We start from the raw sequence: 23,339 nt of genomic DNA on the forward strand, positions 1-23,339 counted from the left end.
TTTTGTTTTGTTCTCCTGTCCTGCTCATCTTGCCTGGTTTTGTAGTATCTAGTTCCAGACCCAGCTGGGACCAACGCATCTGTTGCAAATGTAAAGTTGAATTATTCTACCTCTTCCTGTATCTGTTCTGCCCATTAAGGATGTGGGCTTTTCTAGACAAAAAAGCAACAGTTGATGTATTTGTATAACTGTTAGTATTACATTATGCAGATATAACTGCTTGTGTCGGGGGGGAGTTGGTGCCATTAACGTATTCAGCATGACTGAACAACAGGGGCACTTTCTATTTTTAAATTAGCAGCTCCGTTGTTCTAAACAACTGTGGAGCGAAGGACCCGCCTCGTGCGTTGAACTCCGCAGGACGCTGCGCTCGGATATTTCATACTGGCGTAGCACACCTCTGCTAGGTAAGACCTGGTGGTGTTGGCCACTTTTCTTTCTCTCTCCAGAAATACAGGAAGAACTGATAGAACAGTATCAATGGTGCTAAATGTGCTGGCAGACTGCGGAAAATCTATTGTTGGCTTTAGCCTATTTCCGCATGTAATCCAGGCAGTTGAACCACGTTTATAATGCTTGCAATTAAAGGCCTGAAAAGGTGGCTGCCTGTCAGCCTAACAGGAATCCACAAAAGCTTAAGGATCTATTGGTATAAATCATATATCCAAGTGTATTCCTGACAAGATGCGTGCCAGTCTGGATCAAGAGGACTTGAGTTATGGCCTTCCCATTCATTCATCCTGTTGGCTGGCATGCACTGAGATAGCAAACACTGTCCTCCTACTTTGCCACTGAGCTGAGGTCAGACCTGGTTTAAAAACTTGAATGGGTAATATAGCTACTGAGTGTCAAATAATTGTATTTATTGATTTCTCCTGCATTCATAAGGTGTTTGTACTTCCCTGCAACTCTCAAGCCTTATGAGCATTAAAAGCAACCGCTGACACATATGCATTGCAGGGCCATAGAACTGCAGAGTGCGTTTGGGATTTTATAGAAAAAGCATTTCTTCCAGAGTAACCTGGTACAGGACAGAGTCTCTTCTCATACAAACTATAAAATGCTCAAATGTAATTCTATGCCATACTGGGGGAGACAGAAGATCTTGCTTGACTGCACATGCTCCTTATAAGAGCACTCTGCTGCCCTGAAAGGGCTGTTTCAGTGGGCCAACTCAGAGCGTTCTGGCAACTTGCTGTAATATCACAATCCAGCCACAGATAAGGCACGTATTTTCAGCTTGCACCAATCAAATATTGGTACAAAAAAGATCTATTTCCCAGCCCCCTCTGCGACAGAAAACAATTCACTACAACAGAGCTGTCCTACATGGAAGTTTCTATAACCTGACCAATGGAAAATCCCCATCCCCTGGTGCTGCAGACTCTCCATCTACGAAATATGTTAAGGCCACATAACCTAACCCTTTCGTACCAAGATGGAAGCTGCCTTATCTGTGTTTGGTTGGTCTGCTTCTCAATTATTTTAGACTTGTCAAAAATTGACAACCTTGCCAATGACTGCTGCTCTTCACGCTTGTCTCTCTTAACAGATGCTCTGACCTTGGAAACTTCATGCCCAAATAACTCTCCTGCGTACAGCTGGGATCGGCCTTGCAGACAGAGCTCTGGCAGCTGCGCGTTTGAAAGCAGAGATCTGGGACGTGCATCCGCTTCAGATGTGAAGTCAGTGGGGTGCAAGTACAATGGCAGAATAACTTCTTTGGGGTGAAGGGTGGAAGAGTCCACAGGATCTAGCAGGTTCTAAGGGAAAGCTTTATCCCCAGTGCACGCTTCTGTTAATAAAAGTAATATTAAAACTTTTTACCCAAACCTTTGGTATGACCACCAGCCAAATACAGTGATGGTGTTTCCACTTCATACTGGAGAACTGAGGCATTCAGTATTTAACTTGCAACTGATACTCCCATTTAGGAGTCAAAATCCTGTTGGCTTTGAGGAGTCACTCTTTTTTTTTTTTTTTTCCTCAGAGTTTAGAGCAGGAGTTCTGAGGTCTTTGCTTATCAAGCTGCCTCCTTAGATCTTTAAAATAGAGATTGAACTGCTTAAGATCATGAAAGCTAGCTAAATATTGTCAGTGAATATTTTAAAAGATAAGGATGTTCCTGAAGATGCAGAGTCAGGCAGTCTGCAGCAAAAGACTCAGCAGCTCTTGAAGCTTTTGCCACTGGTTTTCTGTAGAATTGTGCAGTGTGGAGGAGGTTGGGAGAAGGACTGGTGGTGGTTCTTGCTGTTTGGGGGAGGAGAGACTGATGGTAGTAGTGAATTTCTCTTTCTCTGAGAGACCAGCTGTCTGACTATACAGATAGTGGTGATTTCAGTTGTTATGTGCTTAAGGAAAATGGGCAATATATCTTACTGTTGGTTGGGCAATATGCAAATAAAACGTGTATTGCCAGGTGGAAAATATGCTCTGCTGGTAACTATACTGATGCAGACCTTCCTGTTTCCATTACAATGATGGACTCTTCACTTACTGAGGTGAGTGCTGTCTCTGATGCCTGAGATGTGGGTTTTTTTGAATGGGTTCAAGCACTTAGTGCCTTACCCAGATCCAGATTGAGCAGCTAGAAATCAGCACTGCTGCAAGGTGAACGGAGCTGGCTTCAGTCGACAGGGTGCTGTGACATCTTGTTCTGTGTGGGGTAGTCCCTTCCTTCTATTTGGGCACACTTCCTGGAATATTGTAGTTAGAGACCCAGATGTCTTGATGTTCACGTGCACCTGGGTCATCCTTTTAGCTGGGTAGTACTTTAAAGGTGGTTTCAAGACTTGAGGCAGTACTTTTCTGCAGCAATGCTCAGTTCTGCCAGGGAAGTCTGAGTGATTTTGCTCTTTTTATCCACCTGCAAGAAGCCACAGGATGTTTTAGTTGTGAATGCTGCCTTTCTCTGCACTTTCTCCCACGGCTACCATCTAACAGCTGAAAAATGACATCTTTGCTGTATTAAAAAACCTTTCTTTCAGCTGGTGTGCTCAGACATGCCTTCGCTGCTGTACTGAATCCTGCATCTATTGGAGTGCTCCTTCCTACAGTTTGAGCTGTCAGTCAGCTTTCTCATGGCAACAGCAAGATGAGCCATAGCTCAGCACGCTTAGCTGTGCTCAGTGCCACAATACTCACTGTTGAAATCTAGCCCTCAGCCCTCCCACATGGGGCTTCTAATTAGCTATACAAACTCCAGTATTGGTGGTGGTGGTGATATTGGTCAGTGGTTTCTGTGAACCTGGCAGCATTAGTTTTTGCAAGACTAATGAGCAGGCAACCTTAGATTCACCCTAGCTGGTGTGTGGTACCTCCAGGTGCAGCAGTGGTCTGGTTGTAGTGGGAAATCAAGGCAGAAAGTGCAGTGAGGGTAAAAAAAAAAAAAAAGGGTAAGAGCGAGGGGGCTGCCTGTGGTTTCAGCACACTGCTTGGTTGGGGCAGAGCAAGTGAGGAACTCCTTGCTTGTGCTGCTACTACTTACGCTACCTTAAAGAGGTTAATCTCAAGGGCTCTTGCTTTATCCAGTCCTTCTGGAAAGTCACAGCCCTGCAAAGTTGTTTGAAATGCCCATGATTCGTTGCTCTGGAGCTTTCTGTAATTCTAGCTGGGCTCAGAAGTGCCATTTTCCATTTTTGCTTCTTATTTTTTTATATAAACTTTCCATGTGAATGTTCCAGAGGAGGAAAAATGAAAGCATTAAACCTTGCCCCAGAGAAAAGGCAAACGGGCCGTGTCCACTATCTGTTCTAAAAACTGTGACGTGCAGCAAAATTTGAATATCCTTGTTTAATAGGAAAAGTTTCCCTAGATGTTGGGGTTTTTATTATGCTGTGGCTGCAGATGTGTTTGAGCGATCGAGCCCTTCAGCATGTAAGTAGCTCAAATTATTTTGTCAAAGTATTGTCACCATAGGAGTTTAGGGGCTATTTAATAAAGGAGCTCTTGAGAGCCAGATGAAGCTTGGGCTTTTTATACTTGTTTTGATGTGAAAGTTGTATCACAGCCTAAAAATCAGATGATAGGCCTTCCAAGCGTTAATGCTTGTTTGGGAGGAGTCACACAAGACTGTGGCCAGAACTTGTCTGCTGTGATAGAGGATCCTTGGATTATTACGCTAATTGAAGGGATGGGGGGGGGGAGAAGAGATGAGGATTGTACTGCAGGATCATCTTTGACACAATCCTTTTATTAGGAAGAGCTGTTCTCTAATGCCTTCTGCAAACAGATTTTATTAGAAAAGCTAGAATGTGGGGTATTTGTTGTTTCTCTTTAAGTGTACCCTGTGCAACCCCTGGGAGCTCGCAATCCTAATAGTCAGTACGGGCTTTTAAAAACAGAATTGAGGATTTTCCTTCATTGCAAACAGAAACCACTGACCATGTGATTACCTGGGGAAGGAAAGGGCATGTAGAATAATGTATTGCTTTAGTTCCAGGTGATGCAAGGATTTTTTTTGTTTGAGTGCTGTGGGGTATGTATTTTATTTTACAAACTCTTTAGATTTCTTTTGTTTTCATTCCAACATGCTATTTATTTTCACCTTCTCCAGTACTCCTGTAGATCTAATGGCCCGAACAAGGCAAATGCAACGCTGTACTTCCTTAAGCTTAATAGATAATTCAAATAAGAATAAAAATAGCCTGGATTTGCATTAGAGGAAACATCCGGCTGGCTGGGGCAAGGCTCTGAGTACAGTCAAGCTCTGGTGGGTGGAGGAGTGGAGAGGAGAGAGAGAAGGCTCTTACTGATGCTGGGAGCAGTCAGTTGTTCTCAGAAGTGACTGGGGGGGCATTGGTCACCTCTTTTTCAACTTTGCTGGGTTTCCTGGGTCCTCTGAGGATGTCTGAGGGAGAAGGAAAGATACCAGAACATAGATGATCAGTTGCTGATATGGTTTTCCTGTTGTCTTTGTCCTTCCCACACACGCTTCAACAGTGCTCTTGAACAGTTGCTACGTAGGGAGCTACCAAACCTGGCTAGCCTCATACCTTCTGTGCTTGGAGATAAGTTTTTGGGTTTTTTTTCTATTGAGCACTCCTCTTCAGCTGACTTAACCTTCTAAACCTCTGTTTCAACCTGTATTTTCACCCATGAAGAGAGACCAAGATACCAATTGAATAAGCAAGTTGGAGTTATCCAGGGTGAAATGAGGAAGAGGGATATTTCCGATCCAGTATCTCCCTTGCCATATTAAAAGACTTAAGAGGATGTTGTTTTTGTCTGTGATGCGATAAGACTCGGGTCCAGAACAGCACTGTAGTGGCTAAAGGAACGTGAGCAAAACATTTAGCCTTTAACTGCTGAATTCCTCTCTGCTGTTTGCATACAAAGGAGGCCTGAAGCCTTCTGAAGTGGCCAGGTATTTGTTATATATAATATGGAAAACTAGCGTCAGTCAAAGACAGACGCTCAAATGTACCCCACAATGTGCAAGTTCTCTGTGTTCTGAATCATCTGTTTGGTCGAGCTGTTAAAAGTGTTACTATTATTAACAAGTCTGACATCTATAGCCGAGTGAAGTTCTTTGCGCCTCACTTGTGGGGTTTGAGGTCAAGACCTTGAAAATGGCTATATCTTGACACGCAGCATTAAGATAGAACAGTGGCATGGTAATATGTATACTGGTCATTTGAAAATGTGCATTAGAAGCAAAACATGAAGTCAGGAACCAAAATATATCTCGAAGTACGATATTCCTGAGATAAGATTTCTGCAGACACAAAGTTATTGCTCCTAATGACGATAACATGCTAAGCTACGTACTGTATGTATGGGTGGCTTTAGACTAGCGGAAGAATCTGCATGCACTTACCATTTAGTTCTTCGCTGCTAAAATAATTTAGGCATAGCTGGGGAATTATTTAAAACTTTGATATACAGATTTTCTACTCACACAGCAACCCTTTCCCTGATACTAACTCTTCACTCTTTATTAAGATTGACTGTGCAGAGCCATCGCTACCAGCCAGTCGGATCCCATCCAGGTCAGATTTTGTGCAAGTTTTTAAGTGTCTTTATCGAGATTGTATACTGTGGATAAGTATCTGAAAGAATTTTGTTTTGGCAGTGATCGCTTAACTTCACCCCAAGAAGTTCTTACATCCTCTTTGGAAAGCACTGCACCAGTAACAGGTAAGCCCTTAATCTGGGGTACAGATGTTTGAACTATTGCACTGGAAGTCTTGAAATAGATATGCTCAAGTCTGTGCGTTTACTGAACAGTAAGAGCTCTGTTTTCTGTTGCCTGATATTATAGGCTGCCTTGTTATGGAGGAAAAATCACCCAAGTGTTCACGTGAAAAAGAGGAAGATGTGCCAACTTCCATAGCAATGGAGAAAGACAACGATAAGGATCCAGCTGGTCCTGTATCAGGTACAGTAACTGCTGCAGCACATGAACACTCGCGCAGTGAGGAAATGGCTTGCTTCCAGCACATCTTTGAAGTGAGGAAGCTGAGTGAGAAAAATAACTTAATGACAACTTGTGACTTTTATTTTCTTGATGTTGAACATACTTTTGCCTGTGAGTGCTCTCAACCCTCCCTGAGACTGAGTAGGAATAAGATTTTACCTGCTTGCAGGAGGCTGGTAGCCTACAGGACTGCAAGAAGTAAACGTGAAATAACTTAGTGAAATCTTGATGTTTGCTCAGCTGGCAACACGTTGGGTGGGTACTAAACTCCGGGCAATTTTGGGAAGAGAGAGAACATTTTCATGGTTTTTAAAAAGTTTAGTGACACAGGTAGACTATACAACAGTTTCTGCTGTTTCAAAACTGATGCTCAGTGCACAAGAAGCTGGCGTGGGTCAAGAGGAGAGATGAGGATAGAGGCCTTTGTGTATGGTTCTGTCTTTTTGCTGTAGCCATAAAGACCTAGAATTACTCTTACCAGATCTGATAGTACTTCTTCCACTCTAAAAACGCAAAGCAAAACAAGACTGGAGTGTGTGTACCCAGTGTATGTAAGCTATTTTTGAAAAGGCTGGTCTGAATAAGCAGCCCCGAATACGTGTGAACGCTTGTTTGTTACCATTTTTTAACCTTTACCTAAATATAAGACTTCTTATTGCCATTTTTTGTTTGGTTTTGTTTTTCTTTAGTACTATCTTCCTGAAATCTAATTCAGTCCTCTCACTTAAACGTATTTTCTTTCTACTAATTTGCCTCTACTGTTAATTTTCATATGTGGTCTAGGTGCCTTTGGCAAGGAGGAAACAGATATGCAAAACGGATCAGAGAGAGTCCAAATAGCTTTAAAGTCTGAGAATCCTGCTGCCTGTTGTACATCTCTGAATAGAAAGCATTTCTAGTATTACAATGGAGACACCGATGAATCTCCATTTGTGGTTTTTGCTAGTACCACACAACATCTTCTAAAGGTGCCTGGGAGCCAGGTCAGATGTATAGCGCTGCTGCGAAAATCAGCAGGGACAAAAGGGAGCACTAAGCAGAGGTGGTTGTTCATGTGAAGGATGGAAAGAGAAAGTACTTCAAACTTGAAGGTGGTGTTTGGGGTTTTTTTTCTGTGCCATTTCTTGGGCTTGCATCTGTGTGTGTGTATGACTACATAAACAGAAAAGGAAAAAAAAATCTAGATGTTCTAAAAAGGTGTAAATAGCTACCAGACTTACTGATACACAAGAAATTAACTGACTCTCAATTTTTCTTCAGTTTCTTAAATATTTTCCTTTTTAAATCTTTGTAAGAGCTGCCTTCCTGGAGGTTATTTTTGCCTGCTTTAAAGCTTTTCTAATTTGCGGCACTCGAAAGTTTGTGTTGCATTTGAACTGGCATCATTGGCTCCTGAACTTACCAGTTCATCACCACTCATCTTCTGGGAAAGAGAGTTATTTTGTTGGCTCTGTCAGCACCCTGCTAGTTCAAGTTTTAGGTACAAAGGACAGTCCAAGTGTCAGTCTATGTTTGAAGCTTATAGACACCTGAAATGCCACAACTGTATGCGTTTCATGACCTGGTTGTGCTCAAGGTCCTTTGTAACAGCAGCTGAAGTAGCTTCTATTTCTTGACTTCATCTGATATTCCATAATGTGAAAAGAGAATTACAAATACTCATCACTTCTCCTGTTTTGTGCGTGGGATTTTTTTTTTACAGTGCTTATAGAATTCCAAATGAAAACAAATTATAAACTGTGTCTTTAAATAGCAAACAAAAAACCCAGCCCACCCCAAACCATGCTGGTAGCAAAATAATGAAATTCATTTATCCAAGGGAATATTACTGTAACTCTTGCAACTTCAACTAGAGTAGCTACAACCAGGAGTAATAGTCTCACTTGCAGACATGTAACACTTTGTATTGGGATTTTTTCCAAGCCAAACATAATTATCATCACACTTCTTCCTGTATGTCTTCACAGTGTTCTTTGCTGCTGCCTGTCCTTCTGGATGCCCTCTCCTGGCATTTGCTACAGTTTCCTTTAGCCCTGTTGGCCCATGGCTAGCACACTGGGTGCTGCAGGCTTGTTTTGGTTTTATCATGCCATTTGGTTTTGGGAATGTTTCTCCCCAGGAGCGGATCTGACTGCGAAGGAATCCTGCCCCGTGATGGAAGAACACAAAACTGCATTTCAAAACATTTTAAAGCAAGGCCTGGTAAGAGTCTTAGTGGCAATAAAACATGGAACTGCTTCGGCTGAGCAGTGACAAAGGAAAACACTACAGGAGGGGACAGACCCTTCCAGTAGTGCTGTGGCTGTTCACTTGCTTACGACTTCTCTCTGTTACGCCTTCAGGAGGCAGACCAGGAAAAGAAGAATAATAAAGAGCAGAGCAAGGAAGCACCAGCTCTGGTTCCGAGTCGGAAAGGTAAGAGGATTTTGCTGAACACATTAGTGTAACTCACTGGAACGAATGCCTTGGTTGCTCCTGTCAGGATCTGTGCAGGGAGCTGCCTGCCCCACACCGCTATTGTGAAGGGCCCTTGTTTTAAGGGGTAGTAGCTGCAGTTAGAGATCAAAATGGATTAGCAGTGGAGAGAGGGAAAACATCATGCAAAACCTGCTCCTCTGATTTCTACAGATACTGATCTAACCACTGCAATCTTCCTCTAGAAAGGAGGGAAAATTTCGTAGGAATTGCATAGGAGTTGGGATATTTGAAACAGTTCTGGCATGCCTGCCCTCCCCAAACATTTGTAAAGCAGCATCCTTTATGCTAGCTAGAGTTTGGGGTTATATCTTGTAGACAAGCAGGGTGATGTTTCCACTACGCCGTGCTTAGAAACCTCTACTCTTCCAGTCACTTCACCTTTTGCCTTTGGAGTTCACTAAAAGCTGCTGATGTAGTAAGTCGCACGTCCTGAACCTATGGGCTGGGGACTTAAACCAAAACCTGTCATTAATCGCTCCTGTACCAATTAAATGTCAGTTGAAGCCAATTAAACTTTTGGGGCTTTGTACAAGTGACAGTGCTGAGCTGTCTTACTGACACTAACCCTAATGTACTCTGAGGTACACAAATTCTTTTTCTAGGCAAGAGCTTAACACTGGAAATCTTCAACAGTGGTTTCTGTTGGAGCTTAAAAGACTTTCACAAGCTGGTTTTGGGAGGCTGTTTTTTCACTCTTGTCTGAGAACTTTTCTTTCTCTCTTCTCAGGGAGTTCACCCACTGCAGGTGGCATAAAAGGAGATAAAACAAAGCAAAATGAGCCGTAAGTGTTTTGACTTTCAATGATCACCTGCAGGTATGAATTTAAAGCTGCTGTTACATGATTATTGTTTGTTCTTATCCTACAGTGACTCTCCTAATGAGAAAGAAGTGGAGGTATGTCTCGACTGCTTATAGCCTTAAGTACCTCGGACAACAGAAAGATCTTGTAGATAAGCCCTGATTAATATCTTGCCCTACATAAAAGAATAATGCTGAATAGCCTAAACGGGATGCATTTCTATAAATTGGCCTCTGAAATCTGTCTTTCCAAGCCCAATGGAAATTTTGGAAGGGAGGGGATGGGAAAAGATGGTAATGTGTAAAACTGAACAAAAGATTTGTCACTACCAAAACATTTGTTTGCAAGCTTGAAGGAGTATAGCTGTGACCTGCTCCCAGGCAGAATGTGCTGATTTAAGACAGTCTTGTCAAAAGACGCAGATGGCACGCTGCGTGCTACCAGGGTATCACCTGTTCTGGCTGCAGATTTTTTCCCTCCATCACTACAGATGGGAAGACTGGCTTTGTGGAAATTGGCCGTGTTTGCTTTCTTTTCTGTATCTCTCCTATAACTTTCTTCATGGCGTATAGTCCCAAATGTCATATCAGTATCCAAATCTACTTAAACTTCTCCATCACTTGGATTATTCTGAAATCTTTTCCTCTCCCACAACAGGCTGAATTTCTGAGGTTGTCTTTAGGTTTTAAATGTGACTTGTTTACCCTGGACAAGAGAGTGAGGCTTGAAGAAAGGTCCCGAGACTTGGCTGAAGAAAATTTGAAAAAGGAGATCACAAATGCTCTAAAGATGTTAGAGGTTAGTGTTGGCCGAGACTGGTAGGGTGGATGGGATGAACGGTTGTGAAAATATTTATTTTCATGTGGCCTTTTTTTAGGATTTGTGTGTAATACATTGTAAGCAGTTCTGAACTAAGTTCTTAAGTGATGCACTTAAAATGAGTCTTTTGAGGGGTAGCCTTCATCTGAGTGTATTGTGTACTCAGGCAGTGGGGAGCTTTTCTATTGCACAGATGTTGGGGTTCAGCAAGAACCCCTGTGTTCAGCTAATGTTATGCTAGGTAACTCTGCCTACTGGAGGTCTGTATTCAAGTTACACTGATTGAGGATGTCGGATGCTGATCTTGTGACTGTGTGGGCCTGAACGCAACCCCTCAGTGTCATCAGCTGGGTTTGTCCTTCTTTTACTAATAGCTCACCCTGTTTTGGTTGTTTGTGGTTTTTTGTTTTTAATCCATATGCCTCTTAGGCGTTAGTTCCTTTGTGTGAAGAAGATAACCAAGCGCAGGAGATTATTAAGAAGTTGCAGAAAAGCTTGCAGTTCCTTAGCCAGTATGCAGCCCGAGTCGCCAGTAAAGCAGAGATGTTGGGAGCTATTAATCAGGTAACTGTTTCCATATAAATGTATTTTGTACAAAGGTAAAAGCTTTTAGATGTAAGGGGATAGCAGTATCTGCCAGGCTTCTGACTCCAGAATTACATTTGGGAATCTTCTGTATGTAATGCAGGCTGACCAGTACGGCTTAGTCCTGGCTTTCTCTTCTCAGATCGCTGCTTGTGTTGTTACAAGGGATCACAGGCACTGAGAGAGCAGCTGTGTTGCAGTAGCAACGTGCAAAAACGCACAACGGAAATATGACCCTGATTTTGGATTTTTATTTATTTTAAAAAAGAGCTTTGCATCAGAGGGATGTATACACTAGAGACCACAAGAATGCAGTGTAGCAACAGTAGTCTTGATGCTGTAATGATAATTCTGTGCCTTATGGAAAGGGCAGCTAATAAGCTAAATCTATGGAAATTTACAAAGACCTACTCAAATGTTACACGTAATTGTGTATAATGCCAAAGAACAGCATGAAAATACGACTTGGCAATACTAGCAAATGCGTGGTGGCAGCTGAGACTGTAGATCAGAGAAAGAGATGAGGAGGAGTTGTAAGGGCTCAGAAAATGAAGACTAATTTATTTTAGGATAAGAGTAATCACTGGAGAAATGAGACCTGTGTAATTTGGGCATGCGTTGAGAGATGGGCTGTAGTGAAACATTGAAAGGGAAAGTGAGTGGATGCTGCATCATGGTGATACAAGAGTAGATGGTTAAGGGGGGGCGGGGGGGAAGTCTTAAACTCTAAACACAATGCAGTTCCTTAAAGACCCCCTTCTTTTTTCTACTCATTTAGGAAAGCCGTGTCAGCAAGGCTGTGGAAGTAATGATTCAACATGTGGAAAACCTGAAGCGCATGTACGCAAAAGAACACGCAGAACTTGAGGAGCTGAAACAGGTCCTGCTCCAGAATGAGAGATCTTTTAGTTCTCTTGGAGATCGAGGTAAAGCTGCGTCATCTTTCCTTTTTCTAGCACCTGCCAGACAGACTCTTATCTAATTGAAACTTAACATATTAGGTGGAGGTCTTATGACTGTTGTATCGCCTTTCCTAAAAATAGAGGGAAAAAAATAGCAATTTACTAACAGTATTAGAAACAACTCTCTGAAATTAGCCTGGTGCGTAAACTGCCATGAATCTCAGGGTAGGGGGAAACATTGCAAGTATGCAGTAATGTTGTGGCTTTTCTAAAAGTGCATTGCATGTGGTGGTGATAATCTTTAATTCCTTGTGAGCAGTAAAGTTGAGTGCTCACTCACACTGGAGCATTCCCACTAGCTGTTTCTATGTAGCTGAGCTTTGGTTGCTCTCCACAGATGCTTCCTGCTCTTTTCTAAATACAAATTACAGACTCCTTAAGTGAAGGTGCTCTAAATTTCCCCCTCTAAGCAGGTGGTACAGTGGTTTTCAGATGGCACTGTGCACTTGTGACTTTGCCAGAGAAGGATTAAATTTTTCTGAAAAATAGAGCATGTATATTAAAACCTGAAAGAGCAGTCTTGCACACCAGTAAAATCCTCGCAGGAGCCTTCTGAATCACAGGCTATTCCTTCCTGACTGTCAAAGAATGTCCTGTAACAGGACCCTGTCTCGATAGCAGAAGAATACATATAATGATAGCGCAACAGAAATTGATGCTTGTAGAGGATGTATAATGTGTGAATATTATAAATTTATCTAATGAAATAGAAAGCTTTTTCCTGAAGTCTTATTTCTGCTTTCTGAGAGTGCTCTGACACACTCTTCACTTAAACAAATACTGCAAAAAGTCAAACCTTTAGTTGCAAATAAAGCTCACTGCATTCCTGTAAGCCTTTGTGATCTTTGATTTCTTCACAGATGAATCTGCAAATAAAAAGCTGCCAAATTCTTTTAAGGTAATGGCTGTTACAGCTTAACTTGAAATTTCAAATGTGTTTTCTAAGAGTGTGTGTGTGTGTCTGTCTTTGCCTTGTCATGTGCTGATGCTCTGCTACATGCTTGACTTAGTAGGTTTCTGTCTCAAATATGGGCTGATGTCATCAAACACAAGGATATATTTTCTTCAGTTGCCCCCACCAACCCAAGGGAACTGCATGTGGCCCCACTTAGAAGATGAAATGTTCACAGAAGCTGAAATAACTGTGCTTTCATGCAGTGGTTAAGAAATATTGTTTACTTATGAGTGTCTCATTGGGGTTACAAAAGAAGGATTTAGCACAGAGAGATGGGAAAAAAAGAATAGATGGGAGCAATTCAAACTGATAGTAGAAATTCCTGTGAGCACCATTAGGAGAATTTAGATGCCTTCAGTCTTGGTGTTTTGCTGAAAGCTGTGTAGCCAGCCTCACTTCAGATGCCGGGGGGGGAGGAAGAAGCAGTTAATGTGGGAAGATGCTGCTTTAAAGAACATGGTTTGGGCTGTGCTTATGATTTGATTTGTGTGTCACTTCAAGCTAAGTATCAACATCTATATTTTATACAGCTTGTATAAAAACAGATGGTATTTTGTGATCAGTGAATAATCCAGTCATTCCTTGATAGAGTCAGTAATGCCTCTTATTTGTATAGCCCTCATCGTCCCTACGAAGAGTTAGCATTGCAACATTGCCCAGGAGTGCTGGAAATGCAGGCGTTGGGCTGCCGCTGGTAAGTAAGGGTGCCTAGATGGTGAGGTGCTTTACCTTCTTAAAGCTGGCTGGGCTGAAGCATGAAAATGCTGATGCAGTAAGTGTGTCAAACTTTTTCTTTAGGCCCAGTTCCATGAACCTGATGGAGAAGAATGGAATGATAAATTCAACAGGAGATCAAGCAGTTGGTAAAGTTACTTGGGCTTGTCTTTGAATAGGGTTAAATATTTTTCAACTCTAACTGTGCCTGTGTTAAGGAGTTTACGGAGCATTTTGAGGTATAATCATGTTTAAGCTATACTTTTCACATTAGTTTTTCATGCTTCAATAGGTAAATGAACCTTTGTGTGACTAAATGTTACAGCTGCTCTTTTAAATATTTTTTATTAAGGGTTTAGAATTTTAAAAAATTACCTCAACTTTCTTGCTTTAGAACTAAAATATGAAATCTAGGCAGCTGGCATTGATGGATCTGGTTTTTGGGGGGGTTTGTTTTGTGGGTGTGGGGGTTTTTTTCTTTGAAGAATCCTAATTTCAGGCAACCAATTTAGAAACTTATTTGTCTAAGGCCTACCCCAAGGAGTAGGCTGCTGCTGAATTTCTAATTTCCTGCTACATATCTGATGGGGAAATGAAGGCAAATTTGTTTAAAATATGACAGGGGGCGACTAGGAGCAAAGCAAAATGAGAAGCGTCCTTCACTACAGCGGTTCATTAGCACGTATTCCTGGGCAGAGTATGAAGACGAACATGCTGAAACAAAGTAAGTTCCAACAGCAACCTCCTCCCAGGGGGGTGGGTGTGTGTGTGTGCAGGGCTGGCTGGTTGGTTTGTCTGTTTTTAATGAACTCTTAACTGTCCTGATCAGGGCTGTAAAGTCAAGCTGTTGTGAGCTCTGTCAAACTGAATGCTTGATGGAAAAGCTTTGGAACTGTTGATGCTTGCTTACAGACACGAGCAGTCGGAATCACCTGCAGAAGTACAAGAAACACCATCCAGGAAGGAAAGTGTCTCTGAAAAAGGAAAATATTCATCAAAATGGAACCTAGAGTCAGTGTAAGTTTTCTCACGTTGTGAGGTAAAGCAACGTTTGGGTGGTGGACATGGGATGAGGAAGCAAAGCTGTAGCTTTAGTTGGGTTGTTGGTACCAACTTCTTAAAGAAACCACCTGGCAATGAGCAATCTCAGGTGCCAGAGACTTGCCCCAGCAGGGATTCCTTACTAATCTGAAATGGTGAGGTAAGGAGGACCCTCATGTTATGACCCCACCTCTTTTGGTTACTCTGTGACAGCTGTTAGAGCTAGGCTATTAGGTCATGCTAATGTGTACTCTTGTAAAAACAATCAAGGATTTGAGTCCTGTGCAAAACTTAGCAGCTTTGGCGCACACCGAAACACAAGTAGTTATGAAAACTTAACTCCAGGCTATTCCAGCTAATCTCTCTGAGTATCTCGAGTAAAGGAAGCGAGTGCTGTCCCAAACAAATATCCCTTGGAAGCCCCTGCCTTACAGGAAAGGAGTTGCCTCCACAGAGAAACTGTTTATTCCATGTGAATATCCTATGCTAAGCCTCCACTGTGAGCATTCCTGATCAAAGTGGAGACAGTTATGCTAGTGTGTAAAACTGAGAAGACAGCAAGAACAAATACAATTATTTTTCTATTGTTTGATAAAGGATGGAGGTACTCGGCATGATGAGAGGTCTAGGATTTGGATAGTCGGTGAGGGTAAGACTTCTCCCTAACCTCAAGGAAGGTGCTAAAGCCCTAGAAAACAATAAAACATAAGGCCAGTACTTTCAGTGCTTTCTACAAGCAAGATTTCTTGATGATCAGCTTTTGTGAATCCTCTTCAGAAACAGTGTGTGGTACAGGGAGTACAGGTGGACTTATGAGCTGGGTCAGTCACCTAAATAGCCGATCAAGAACTTGCTTACTGGAGTCTGCATTTTAAGCCCAGAACATAATCTACCACTGTACATAGCTCCCAACACAGTAACGACCTTCTCACTTTTGATAGTTAAGGATCTGTATGTTTGTTTGTGTGGTCTAGTTTACTTTAGGGTTTTTTGGGGTGGGAAGAGGGCTTCCAAGTTTTGAAGGAAAAACCAAACCATTCTATGACTTACTCCTCTGTGCAGGTGCAATTTAATGTCATCGTGGGCATCCCATTTCAAGACTTCCTTTTCCAACGCTAACAAAACTCTCTGGGTTTCTGTTTCCATCCTGGTACTGCTTGCTGCTCTTACGAGCTTCCTCACTGGGCTGTCTCTTCAAAGACCAGCCGACGCAGCGCCTGTAGGAACTGGGGACTCCTGGACTTCACTACAGCAACTGTTGTGGCCATACACAGGACTTCAACACAATGGACCACCCCCAGTATAACAAAGGTTCTGACTTTTGTAGTTATACTTCTGAGTTCTGGATGACAGTATGAGAAGCTGAGATAGGATATTTAAGGTTACATGTTGGTTTGGTTGGGTTGTGGGGGGGGGTTTGGGAGAAAATTTTTTAAGTTGTGTTTTGTTTGGTGGTTTTTTGGGTCTTTTTGGTTTTTTTTTTAAAGCATGACTTGAAATTGAAAAATACTTTCCTTCCCCCACCCCCAAGTTTGACAAAAGTCATCTTTGCAACTACCTAAAAAGGTCTCAGTTCTATTCAGGTTAGTAATTTTGAATGTAGCTAACAATAAATATGACTAAGTGGTATGCCACAAGAGAATAAAGAACTTATTTTGCTTTAGCAAAACTAGAATGTTTGCATTTTAGTCACTGAAGCTGTCCTAATGATTTGACTAGAAAAGGATTCAAGACTTGAAATGTAACTTTATTGAAAGCTTTTGATAATAAAGTTTTAAAGGAAAGCATGCAGTATTTAAGAGTATGTTAAAACTCTTGTAGCAAGGAGTAGCTGATATACAACATCAATAAACAGGAAGCTAGCTGTTTCCACTTTATCAATTGCTTCTTTGCTGGCAGAGTCTTTTAGCATATGGTAGAGTGTGGAGTGAAATTCAGAATCTTCTTCTAGCTCTTCTGAAAAAGCTTCACTGCTTTCAGTGATCTTGAGCTTTTGTGCTCTCTGACCATTAAACATGTAAAGAGACCAGTCTTTGTCAGAATCTGCTTTAAGATGCTCACTTACCTATTACAGGGGAAAAAAAGTGCTGTGAGATGAAGCTCATGACACAGAGTATAAATTCTAGTATGAAATTCTAAAGCCTAGTATACTCATGAGTGTAATGCAGAAAGCAAGCCAAGGCACTGCTTTGAAATCCTGAAACAATATGAACTCTCTCTGCTTAAGAGACTGTATACCAGGTACTATATCAACACCAAAGTCTTCCATCTAGTTTGCCTCTGTAAAAGGCAAGGTTTGGCCACTCCAGCCTTCTTGCTGCTCCTGACTCCTGTGGAGAGAGGAGCTAAGTGCAACAGGCATCATTTGTTTTAGTTCTTGCTCCTGGGATTACCCTAATACTTCAATATTTAAGTATTATGTCACATGTATTTAACTTGAGAGAGGGGGAGAATTGTTCAAGACTTCAATGGTATGGTATGTTGGTATGTTCTGTATCTACAACTTCAACTGGGAGTATTTTTCTGTCTGTCCGGGAGAAGTTTTAACCACATCTGTTTTAGTTGACAGATGAAAACACTTCAATGCTGAAGTTGTTTACCCCCCCTTTACAGTAGGGAACAAGTGGACAAGAAAAAATGTCCAGATATTAATTGTAAAACTTGCAGGTCAGATGGCTATTCTGAGGACCCCTGCAGCAGGATACTTCATGAAAATCAGCATCCAGCTATGTCATCCCAGCCCTGGCTAAAGCCTCAATAGCTGACCTGTCAGATACACATCCTAGCAGATTAGCAAGTGTCTCTGTTAGAGAGATGTGTGTACTGTTAGAGATCTTGCAGTTGCATGAGCTGTGAAGCACTGGAGCAGCAGCTCTGAACTTTTACCAAACTCTGCTAAGTAGTCAACCCTAAGTCTGAAAACCTCTGCTCTAAAAGCATATGCAGGGGTTGAAAACAATGTTTGAGATGACTGTAACTTACAGAAGTTAATTGTTTCTGTCTCTTTATGACAGTTCTGTGCTAGTTTTCTCTAGAAGTTTAATCTAAATCCACAAACCTTGAACACTACTTGCTCTTGACCTGCTTCTAGATTCCACTTGCTCCAGGCAAAAGCAAAAGCAGATGCAACCAGTGCCATCTGTTGATAGGCCCTAACTTCTGCTAGGGCAGCCTGTAATGCAAAAGCACAAGTTAGAAAAAAACCCCAACCGAACATACATATCATTCAGTCTAATTCCCTATGTCATACCAATGTAAGAAAAAGCTTGCTTTAACCAACCTCCGCTGGCTAAGCTGCCAGAACACTTGTATGCTTGCCACCTGATTCTGCACAATGGCTCTTCATACAAGAAAGTGTTACCTAAGTGAAAAATAGGTGGAAAGAACAACAGGACAACCATCCACTCTTGCACTCACCTTCTTGTTCACAGAGACAAACTTGTGAGAATACTCCCCTGGGAAAATATTCACACCAGCTTTTTTCAAAACTGCTCTTAGGTCAACTGGACTTGTCCATTTTCCTGTGATGTGGGAAAGCACATCCCTTTCTTCCACCACTACTGAAGACAACATACACTGATTACCCTGTTGTACAAACCAGTAAAAAACAACTTACTGGTAATGAAAGCTATTTTCTGCTTCAGGCATCAAATTATTAATAGTATCTTTGCTGTTCTGGATATTGTATACATCAGCTACCACTCTAGGCTGTAACCTTTCATTCCATATCCTGAAGAAAGCCACTTCTCTGTAGGATTTCAGAAATGACACTGGCCTACTGGCCCCTGCTTGCATAGAGACTCTTTTAAAGTCATGTCTGTTACTGAACTGATTTGTACAGCAGTGAGCACATGGATAATCATCTGTAACTCGAACCTTTAGAAAGGAACAAGTAGCATTAGTAGTAGGTTGCTTGAAATGGTTGGTATACTTGGGAGGAGAGAAGAACAATCTTGAATTCAGCAAGGTGGTATCAATATCAAAGCTTTTACTGGAACTTTGCAGAACAATCATACAGATGCTTTCTTCTGAGCAGTTCACAGAAAATAACTGAAATTAAATCATCAGTTCTCTTCCTTACAGTGCATGGAAAGGAAGAGATCATCCCTCATTTTTAACTGGGGCAGAGTGAGATTCAAATTGCTCTTCTGGAAGCATCCCAAGTTCTTAACAAAGGACACTGTAATAATTCTATATATTTTTAAAAATCTGCAAATGTTTTTATAAAAAATATTTACAGTACCTTAATTTGGATCTGAACTGTGGCGAAGACTGTAGTAACTACAAGCAGTGCTTCATCCATAGCAGTAGGCTGCAATTCCCATGCCTGATAGGGCATGTTGAGGTGAGCATCCTGGAGAAGTGCTATTGTATAAAAGGCACCCATCTCAAAGGTTACGCTTTTCTCTGGCTTTTCATATGTTACCTTACTGATGCCATCACTTCTCCACTGTTGGCCTTTACAAAAGGGATGCAAAAATACAAAGGTGTATATGTAAAGCTTCTGATATGTACTGGCAAAGAATTAGTTAGTAAAGACATCCTAGGTTAGATAATATTTACAGCTAAGATAAAATATCAGGCACAAAATAAATGAATTTAAGGCAAAAACTTTATTTTAATTGTCCTTAAGTACAATTTTGACAGGAAAGCTTCTCAATTGCAAAAGAAATACAAATACTAATGTAACTGTCACTTCTTACTTGCTATATAGCAGTCCATAAGCTCATTTTCAAGAGTAACTTCAAACATCAAATTGTTTTAATAGGTTCTACTCTCTTTCATCAATGTAAAGTCAGAGGTATGTTTTTTTTTAATAACTAGAATATCACATTTGGTTTTTAACATTTAATTTCCATATTTTAACTTAATCTGTAAGTTAGGAGCTAATTTGGCTCAAAGTGGACTTTACATGGCTTCACCCTAGCAAAACTTGATTTGTGGTATACAGTTGTACTAATTCCATTAAATGGTGTGTATTTCTTCCATTCATATGAAAAAGCTACAGTAAAAAGCTTCAAGCAATCCAGTATTAAATATGGTGCAGAAGCAAAACAGAACACAAAAAAACCCAAGAAACAAATCAATTAACATTGAAGTCCCCAAATTATTTCTGAGCTCTGAATTAGCTCTTATCTTTACAGCTGGATTCTGGAAATAATCAAACTCAGGTATAAAATCCATTATTCAAACCTAGGACATAAATTTATTTTAAGTTTGTACCTGCAGGATCCCATCGGGCTATCACAGGATCCTCAAAATACATCACGTTGTCAGAAAGCCTGAGGGTTATCTGTATTGGTGGATGTGTGGTATCTTCAGCCTCTTCTGGGGGATATGGGTATGCCTCCAGTCCACCATCGAGTAACTGTGGCAAGATGGGAAAAGGACAGATAACATTTTGATTAGAAAATACAGTACTCTCTCTTTTTTTTTCTTTCGGTCCACTTAATCACCTGTGGAGTTTCCTAATACACCATTTCAAATTTATTAGTATTAATGGTTTGTTAATATTGCAGGTTTCCAGCAATGTTGAAGAAAGTAGAAGGGTGACCACTACCCAGCCTTTGAACCCTTCATGTGCTGTTGATGGCAGCCTTAAGGCTGTGCCATACACTAAGCACTGTCAGCTCTTAATAGAGCCACAGGAACAGCTCTTCAAGGACAATAGGGAAGAGGACTGCATGGGGCATAATCTCTTTCCTCATTTACCTCCACCATACTCCAGTCCTTGATTTGTTTGACCTGAGGTGGAAGCTGCAGTGCATCAATGTGGTACACACCACCCACGGGTACATACTGTTGCAAATCAACAACGTTCTCATCAGTTATCGCTGCTGCTTTTCCATTCATCTCTTCCTGCAACAGTGGATCTTGAACTAAAACACAACCAAACAACGTGAGTTAATTTAAGCACCAAGTTAAGATGCTGAAATTTCCCACTTCTGCTATTTTTCCCTTTAGCACAAAAAGCCTGTGTGCTTGAAGTGCTTTACACTCTGCAGCATTTCAACACCATCTACTGGTGTTCCCCAAAGCTTTTAACAATTAATTGAAATGTAGGGAAAGACAGACAGCTGGACAAAGCAAAGCACTTTCTTGTTTTGGTACTGAGCTTTTTTAACAGATACTAATCTCTGCTCTCTGTAGTCAATTGAAAATGTTCAAATAAGGTTTTACTGACCAGAAGAGTCACATCATTAATCACAGAAGAATTTCACAAGTATACAATACAGTAAATTCTGGATGGGTTTGGTAAGATTGCATTGGTGTGAAAAGAAATGAGGCTTAAATAAAAAGGTATAAGCCAACTACATGTCACATGCTGAAAATGAAATACAAATGCTATTTATGAAGGAGGGATTTTAACATGTGAAACAAAATTTTCAGATAACAAAGATAATTCATATTTTTATATGTGCAATTATGTATTATATGTATAAATTTAAGTTTTAATTAATTGGAAAATATTATTAGAAGGCATAAATGCCATAGACAAAAATGCCTAGCAATATATATTTAAAAAAAAATATAATTGCATGAAACATTGCACCAGATGTTACAGAAGGAGGAAGGACATTACTTTTGACAGGGATCAAGAAAAAGTGTTCAATAATGTAAGATCAGCTACTGTAAGTGTTACAAAAATATGCTTTTAGAGAGTGAGATAATCTTATAAAATGACAAATATCCATATAGTCTGTCTTCAAGCTTTTTAAAAAACAAGCAAAAGTGGTATTAATTTTATAATGTCAGATTTAGTTGCATTATGCAAAGCTTTTATTCTACTGTATTCAAACAACAACATAACATCCTTTTGCAGTTATTCCAAGCAAAAACTTTATAGGAAGTAAGAATCATTTTACTACCAGCCACAGTGGTAGCTTGCTCTTTAACTTTTTAGAATAATAGAAAAATGTGCGTCTTCTTAACAAAACTATTCATTCTCTCAAACTAAATTAACTTAACTTCCTAATACTGGTACAACAAAGTTAAATCCAGAGAAGAACCAACCGGCTGTAGTTCTCACTGTTTTCCATGTTGCTGCATGCCTAGTTTTCCTCTCTTCTACCCAGCTGCCCATTTTCACTGAATTTGTGGTTCTTTCAAACTCTATTCTAAAAAGTGGTTGTTGAATGGGTTGGCAAATCATTAGTACACCAACAAAAGCGTAGGTTTTCTCTCATTAAAGAAGATAAATAAGTTTGAAGGTGTTCAGGTATAATTAGTACATTTCTGGACACATACATTTTACCTCATGCTATGTAAGGATTTTCAAAGCCTTACAGAAAGAAAATAGCAAGGGCTTCATTTGGAAGAATAAGTTCTCTTGCAAACTGCTTTGTTTAGATGGTCTTTAGGGTCTAGTCTGATAACTGATTGCTTGGACTGTGCTCAGCAGAAAGTTTTTGGGGTTGTTTTGTTTTTTTTTTAAACAAGGAGAAGTCTATACAGTTCAGCTGAACTATGCTGAACAGTTCCTGGTCATTTTATTTAAGACAGTATTAAACGAAAACTCACTCTTTTTAAACCAAAGGACACCACAACACTGAAGAAATTGATAACTTAACTTCTGTGGGACAGATAAACAGGTTTAGGTCCTAGGTGCAGGCCCTCTCTTAGCAAAATATATCAGAAGTTATCTTGCTTCAAATACACATTTAAGTAACATTCAATAACACCCACACTGCCTGAGTGCCTACCATTATATGCATTTGAATAATTTTTTTTCTGAGGAAGTCAAACTCACCAGCCAGCCTGGCAGATTCATACAGATTGCCTCTCTTACCCATAAAGATATGCATAATAATACACAAATGTACACAAACATAATAAATATGTACAGGAACATGAACAATAAATACATTGATTAAAATAAGTGTGGGGACAAAATGCAGTTTCCTATCTGTCCTATTTTCTCCCTGCATTTAACAATCATTAATAGAAATGTCAACAAAAGTCAAGTGTTATCAAAACATCAATGTATTTATAAACTTTGTTCCATTCACACAGAGATAGACATCACAATATTTCCATATATAAAATAAAATATTTAGAATAAGTACTTTTGTAATGCTGCACATAAAAACTAACCAAATACCTTGTGATGGTATGTCCAAGATTTCTGATTTCTTCTCAATTTCCTCCTTTATCGTCTCATTTATATCAGCTATGCTATTGCTCTGCTCTTTGGATGAGATATCAGTCTATATAAAAAGCAAAAGACATTTTTTCATTAGTCAGAGACAGACACAATTAAAAAAAAAAAAAGAAAGACAAAAAGAGTACCACCTCCTTCAAGGAGGCCCAAGGAGACAGCGTACAGTCCCACTCCTCCAGCAACACGTGTGCTGATCTTGCTACAGTGTCAAGGTTTTAGGAGAAATAATTTCTACCTAGCTAGCAAAAATAGCTTTGATTAAAAGTGCTCTTAGACTTTATAACCAGCTATACAAATAGAGATAACATAAACCAATTACTTCATTTCCGCAGCAAATTCCATCTTGAGCTCCTCAAGTACCATACGAGCACTTTGCCCTTTTAGCAGTGCATGCACTCAAAAATTA

General features: G+C 40.4%; 2 protein-coding genes across 14 annotated transcripts in view; one reads left to right on the top strand and one right to left on the bottom strand.

Annotated features, from left to right (window-relative positions):
- Nucleotides 1-20,491, top strand: part of IRAG2 (inositol 1,4,5-triphosphate receptor associated 2) — a 63,809-nt gene extending 43,318 nt beyond the window's left edge. The window contains exons 22-41 of one of the 3 annotated variants that reach the window (XM_054802838.1): nucleotides 299-407; nucleotides 1,553-1,700; nucleotides 2,420-2,501; nucleotides 5,944-5,990; nucleotides 6,074-6,138; nucleotides 6,263-6,379; nucleotides 8,538-8,620; nucleotides 8,761-8,833; nucleotides 9,624-9,678; nucleotides 9,764-9,791; nucleotides 10,354-10,494; nucleotides 10,945-11,079; nucleotides 11,879-12,026; nucleotides 12,923-12,960; nucleotides 13,634-13,711; nucleotides 13,816-13,880; nucleotides 14,354-14,455; nucleotides 14,644-14,748; nucleotides 15,835-16,083; nucleotides 20,292-20,491. In XM_054802838.1, coding sequence (XP_054658813.1) covers nucleotides 299-407; nucleotides 1,553-1,700; nucleotides 2,420-2,501; nucleotides 5,944-5,990; nucleotides 6,074-6,138; nucleotides 6,263-6,379; nucleotides 8,538-8,620; nucleotides 8,761-8,833; nucleotides 9,624-9,678; nucleotides 9,764-9,791; nucleotides 10,354-10,494; nucleotides 10,945-11,079; nucleotides 11,879-12,026; nucleotides 12,923-12,960; nucleotides 13,634-13,711; nucleotides 13,816-13,880; nucleotides 14,354-14,455; nucleotides 14,644-14,748; nucleotides 15,835-16,078 — 1,863 coding nt within the window. In that variant the 3' untranslated portion in view covers nucleotides 16,079-16,083; nucleotides 20,292-20,491. Of the gene's footprint in view, nucleotides 1-298; nucleotides 408-1,552; nucleotides 1,701-2,419; nucleotides 2,502-5,943; nucleotides 5,991-6,073; nucleotides 6,139-6,262; nucleotides 6,380-8,537; nucleotides 8,621-8,760; nucleotides 8,834-9,623; nucleotides 9,679-9,763; nucleotides 9,792-10,353; nucleotides 10,495-10,944; nucleotides 11,080-11,878; nucleotides 12,027-12,922; nucleotides 12,961-13,633; nucleotides 13,712-13,815; nucleotides 13,881-14,353; nucleotides 14,456-14,643; nucleotides 14,749-15,834; nucleotides 16,647-20,291 lie in introns of those variants that run through there. The other 2 variants (XM_054802823.1, XM_054802831.1) reach the window with 2 other exon arrangements.
- The window catches only part of KRAS (KRAS proto-oncogene, GTPase), a 53,977-nt gene continuing 44,333 nt past the window's right edge, over nucleotides 13,696-23,339 (bottom strand). For 7 of the 11 annotated variants that reach the window (XM_054802638.1, XM_054802627.1, XM_054802658.1 and 4 more), the window contains 7 exons: nucleotides 22,874-22,979; nucleotides 20,485-20,651; nucleotides 19,996-20,140; nucleotides 19,016-19,230; nucleotides 18,190-18,357; nucleotides 17,831-17,944; nucleotides 16,503-16,837 (listed from right to left, as the gene is read on the bottom strand). In XM_054802638.1, the coding sequence (XP_054658613.1) occupies nucleotides 16,568-16,837; nucleotides 17,831-17,944; nucleotides 18,190-18,357; nucleotides 19,016-19,230; nucleotides 19,996-20,140; nucleotides 20,485-20,651; nucleotides 22,874-22,979 (1,185 nt within the window). In that variant the 3' untranslated portion in view covers nucleotides 16,503-16,567. Of the gene's footprint in view, nucleotides 13,832-16,502; nucleotides 16,838-17,830; nucleotides 17,945-18,052; nucleotides 18,358-19,015; nucleotides 19,231-19,995; nucleotides 20,141-20,484; nucleotides 20,652-22,873; nucleotides 22,980-23,339 lie in introns of those variants that run through there. The other 4 variants (XM_054802668.1, XR_008573997.1, XR_008573998.1 and 1 more) reach the window with 4 other exon arrangements.

This window comes from Grus americana, chromosome 1 (genome assembly GCF_028858705.1).
Source record: "Grus americana isolate bGruAme1 chromosome 1, bGruAme1.mat, whole genome shotgun sequence".
Lineage (NCBI taxonomy): Eukaryota > Metazoa > Chordata > Aves > Gruiformes > Gruidae > Grus > Grus americana.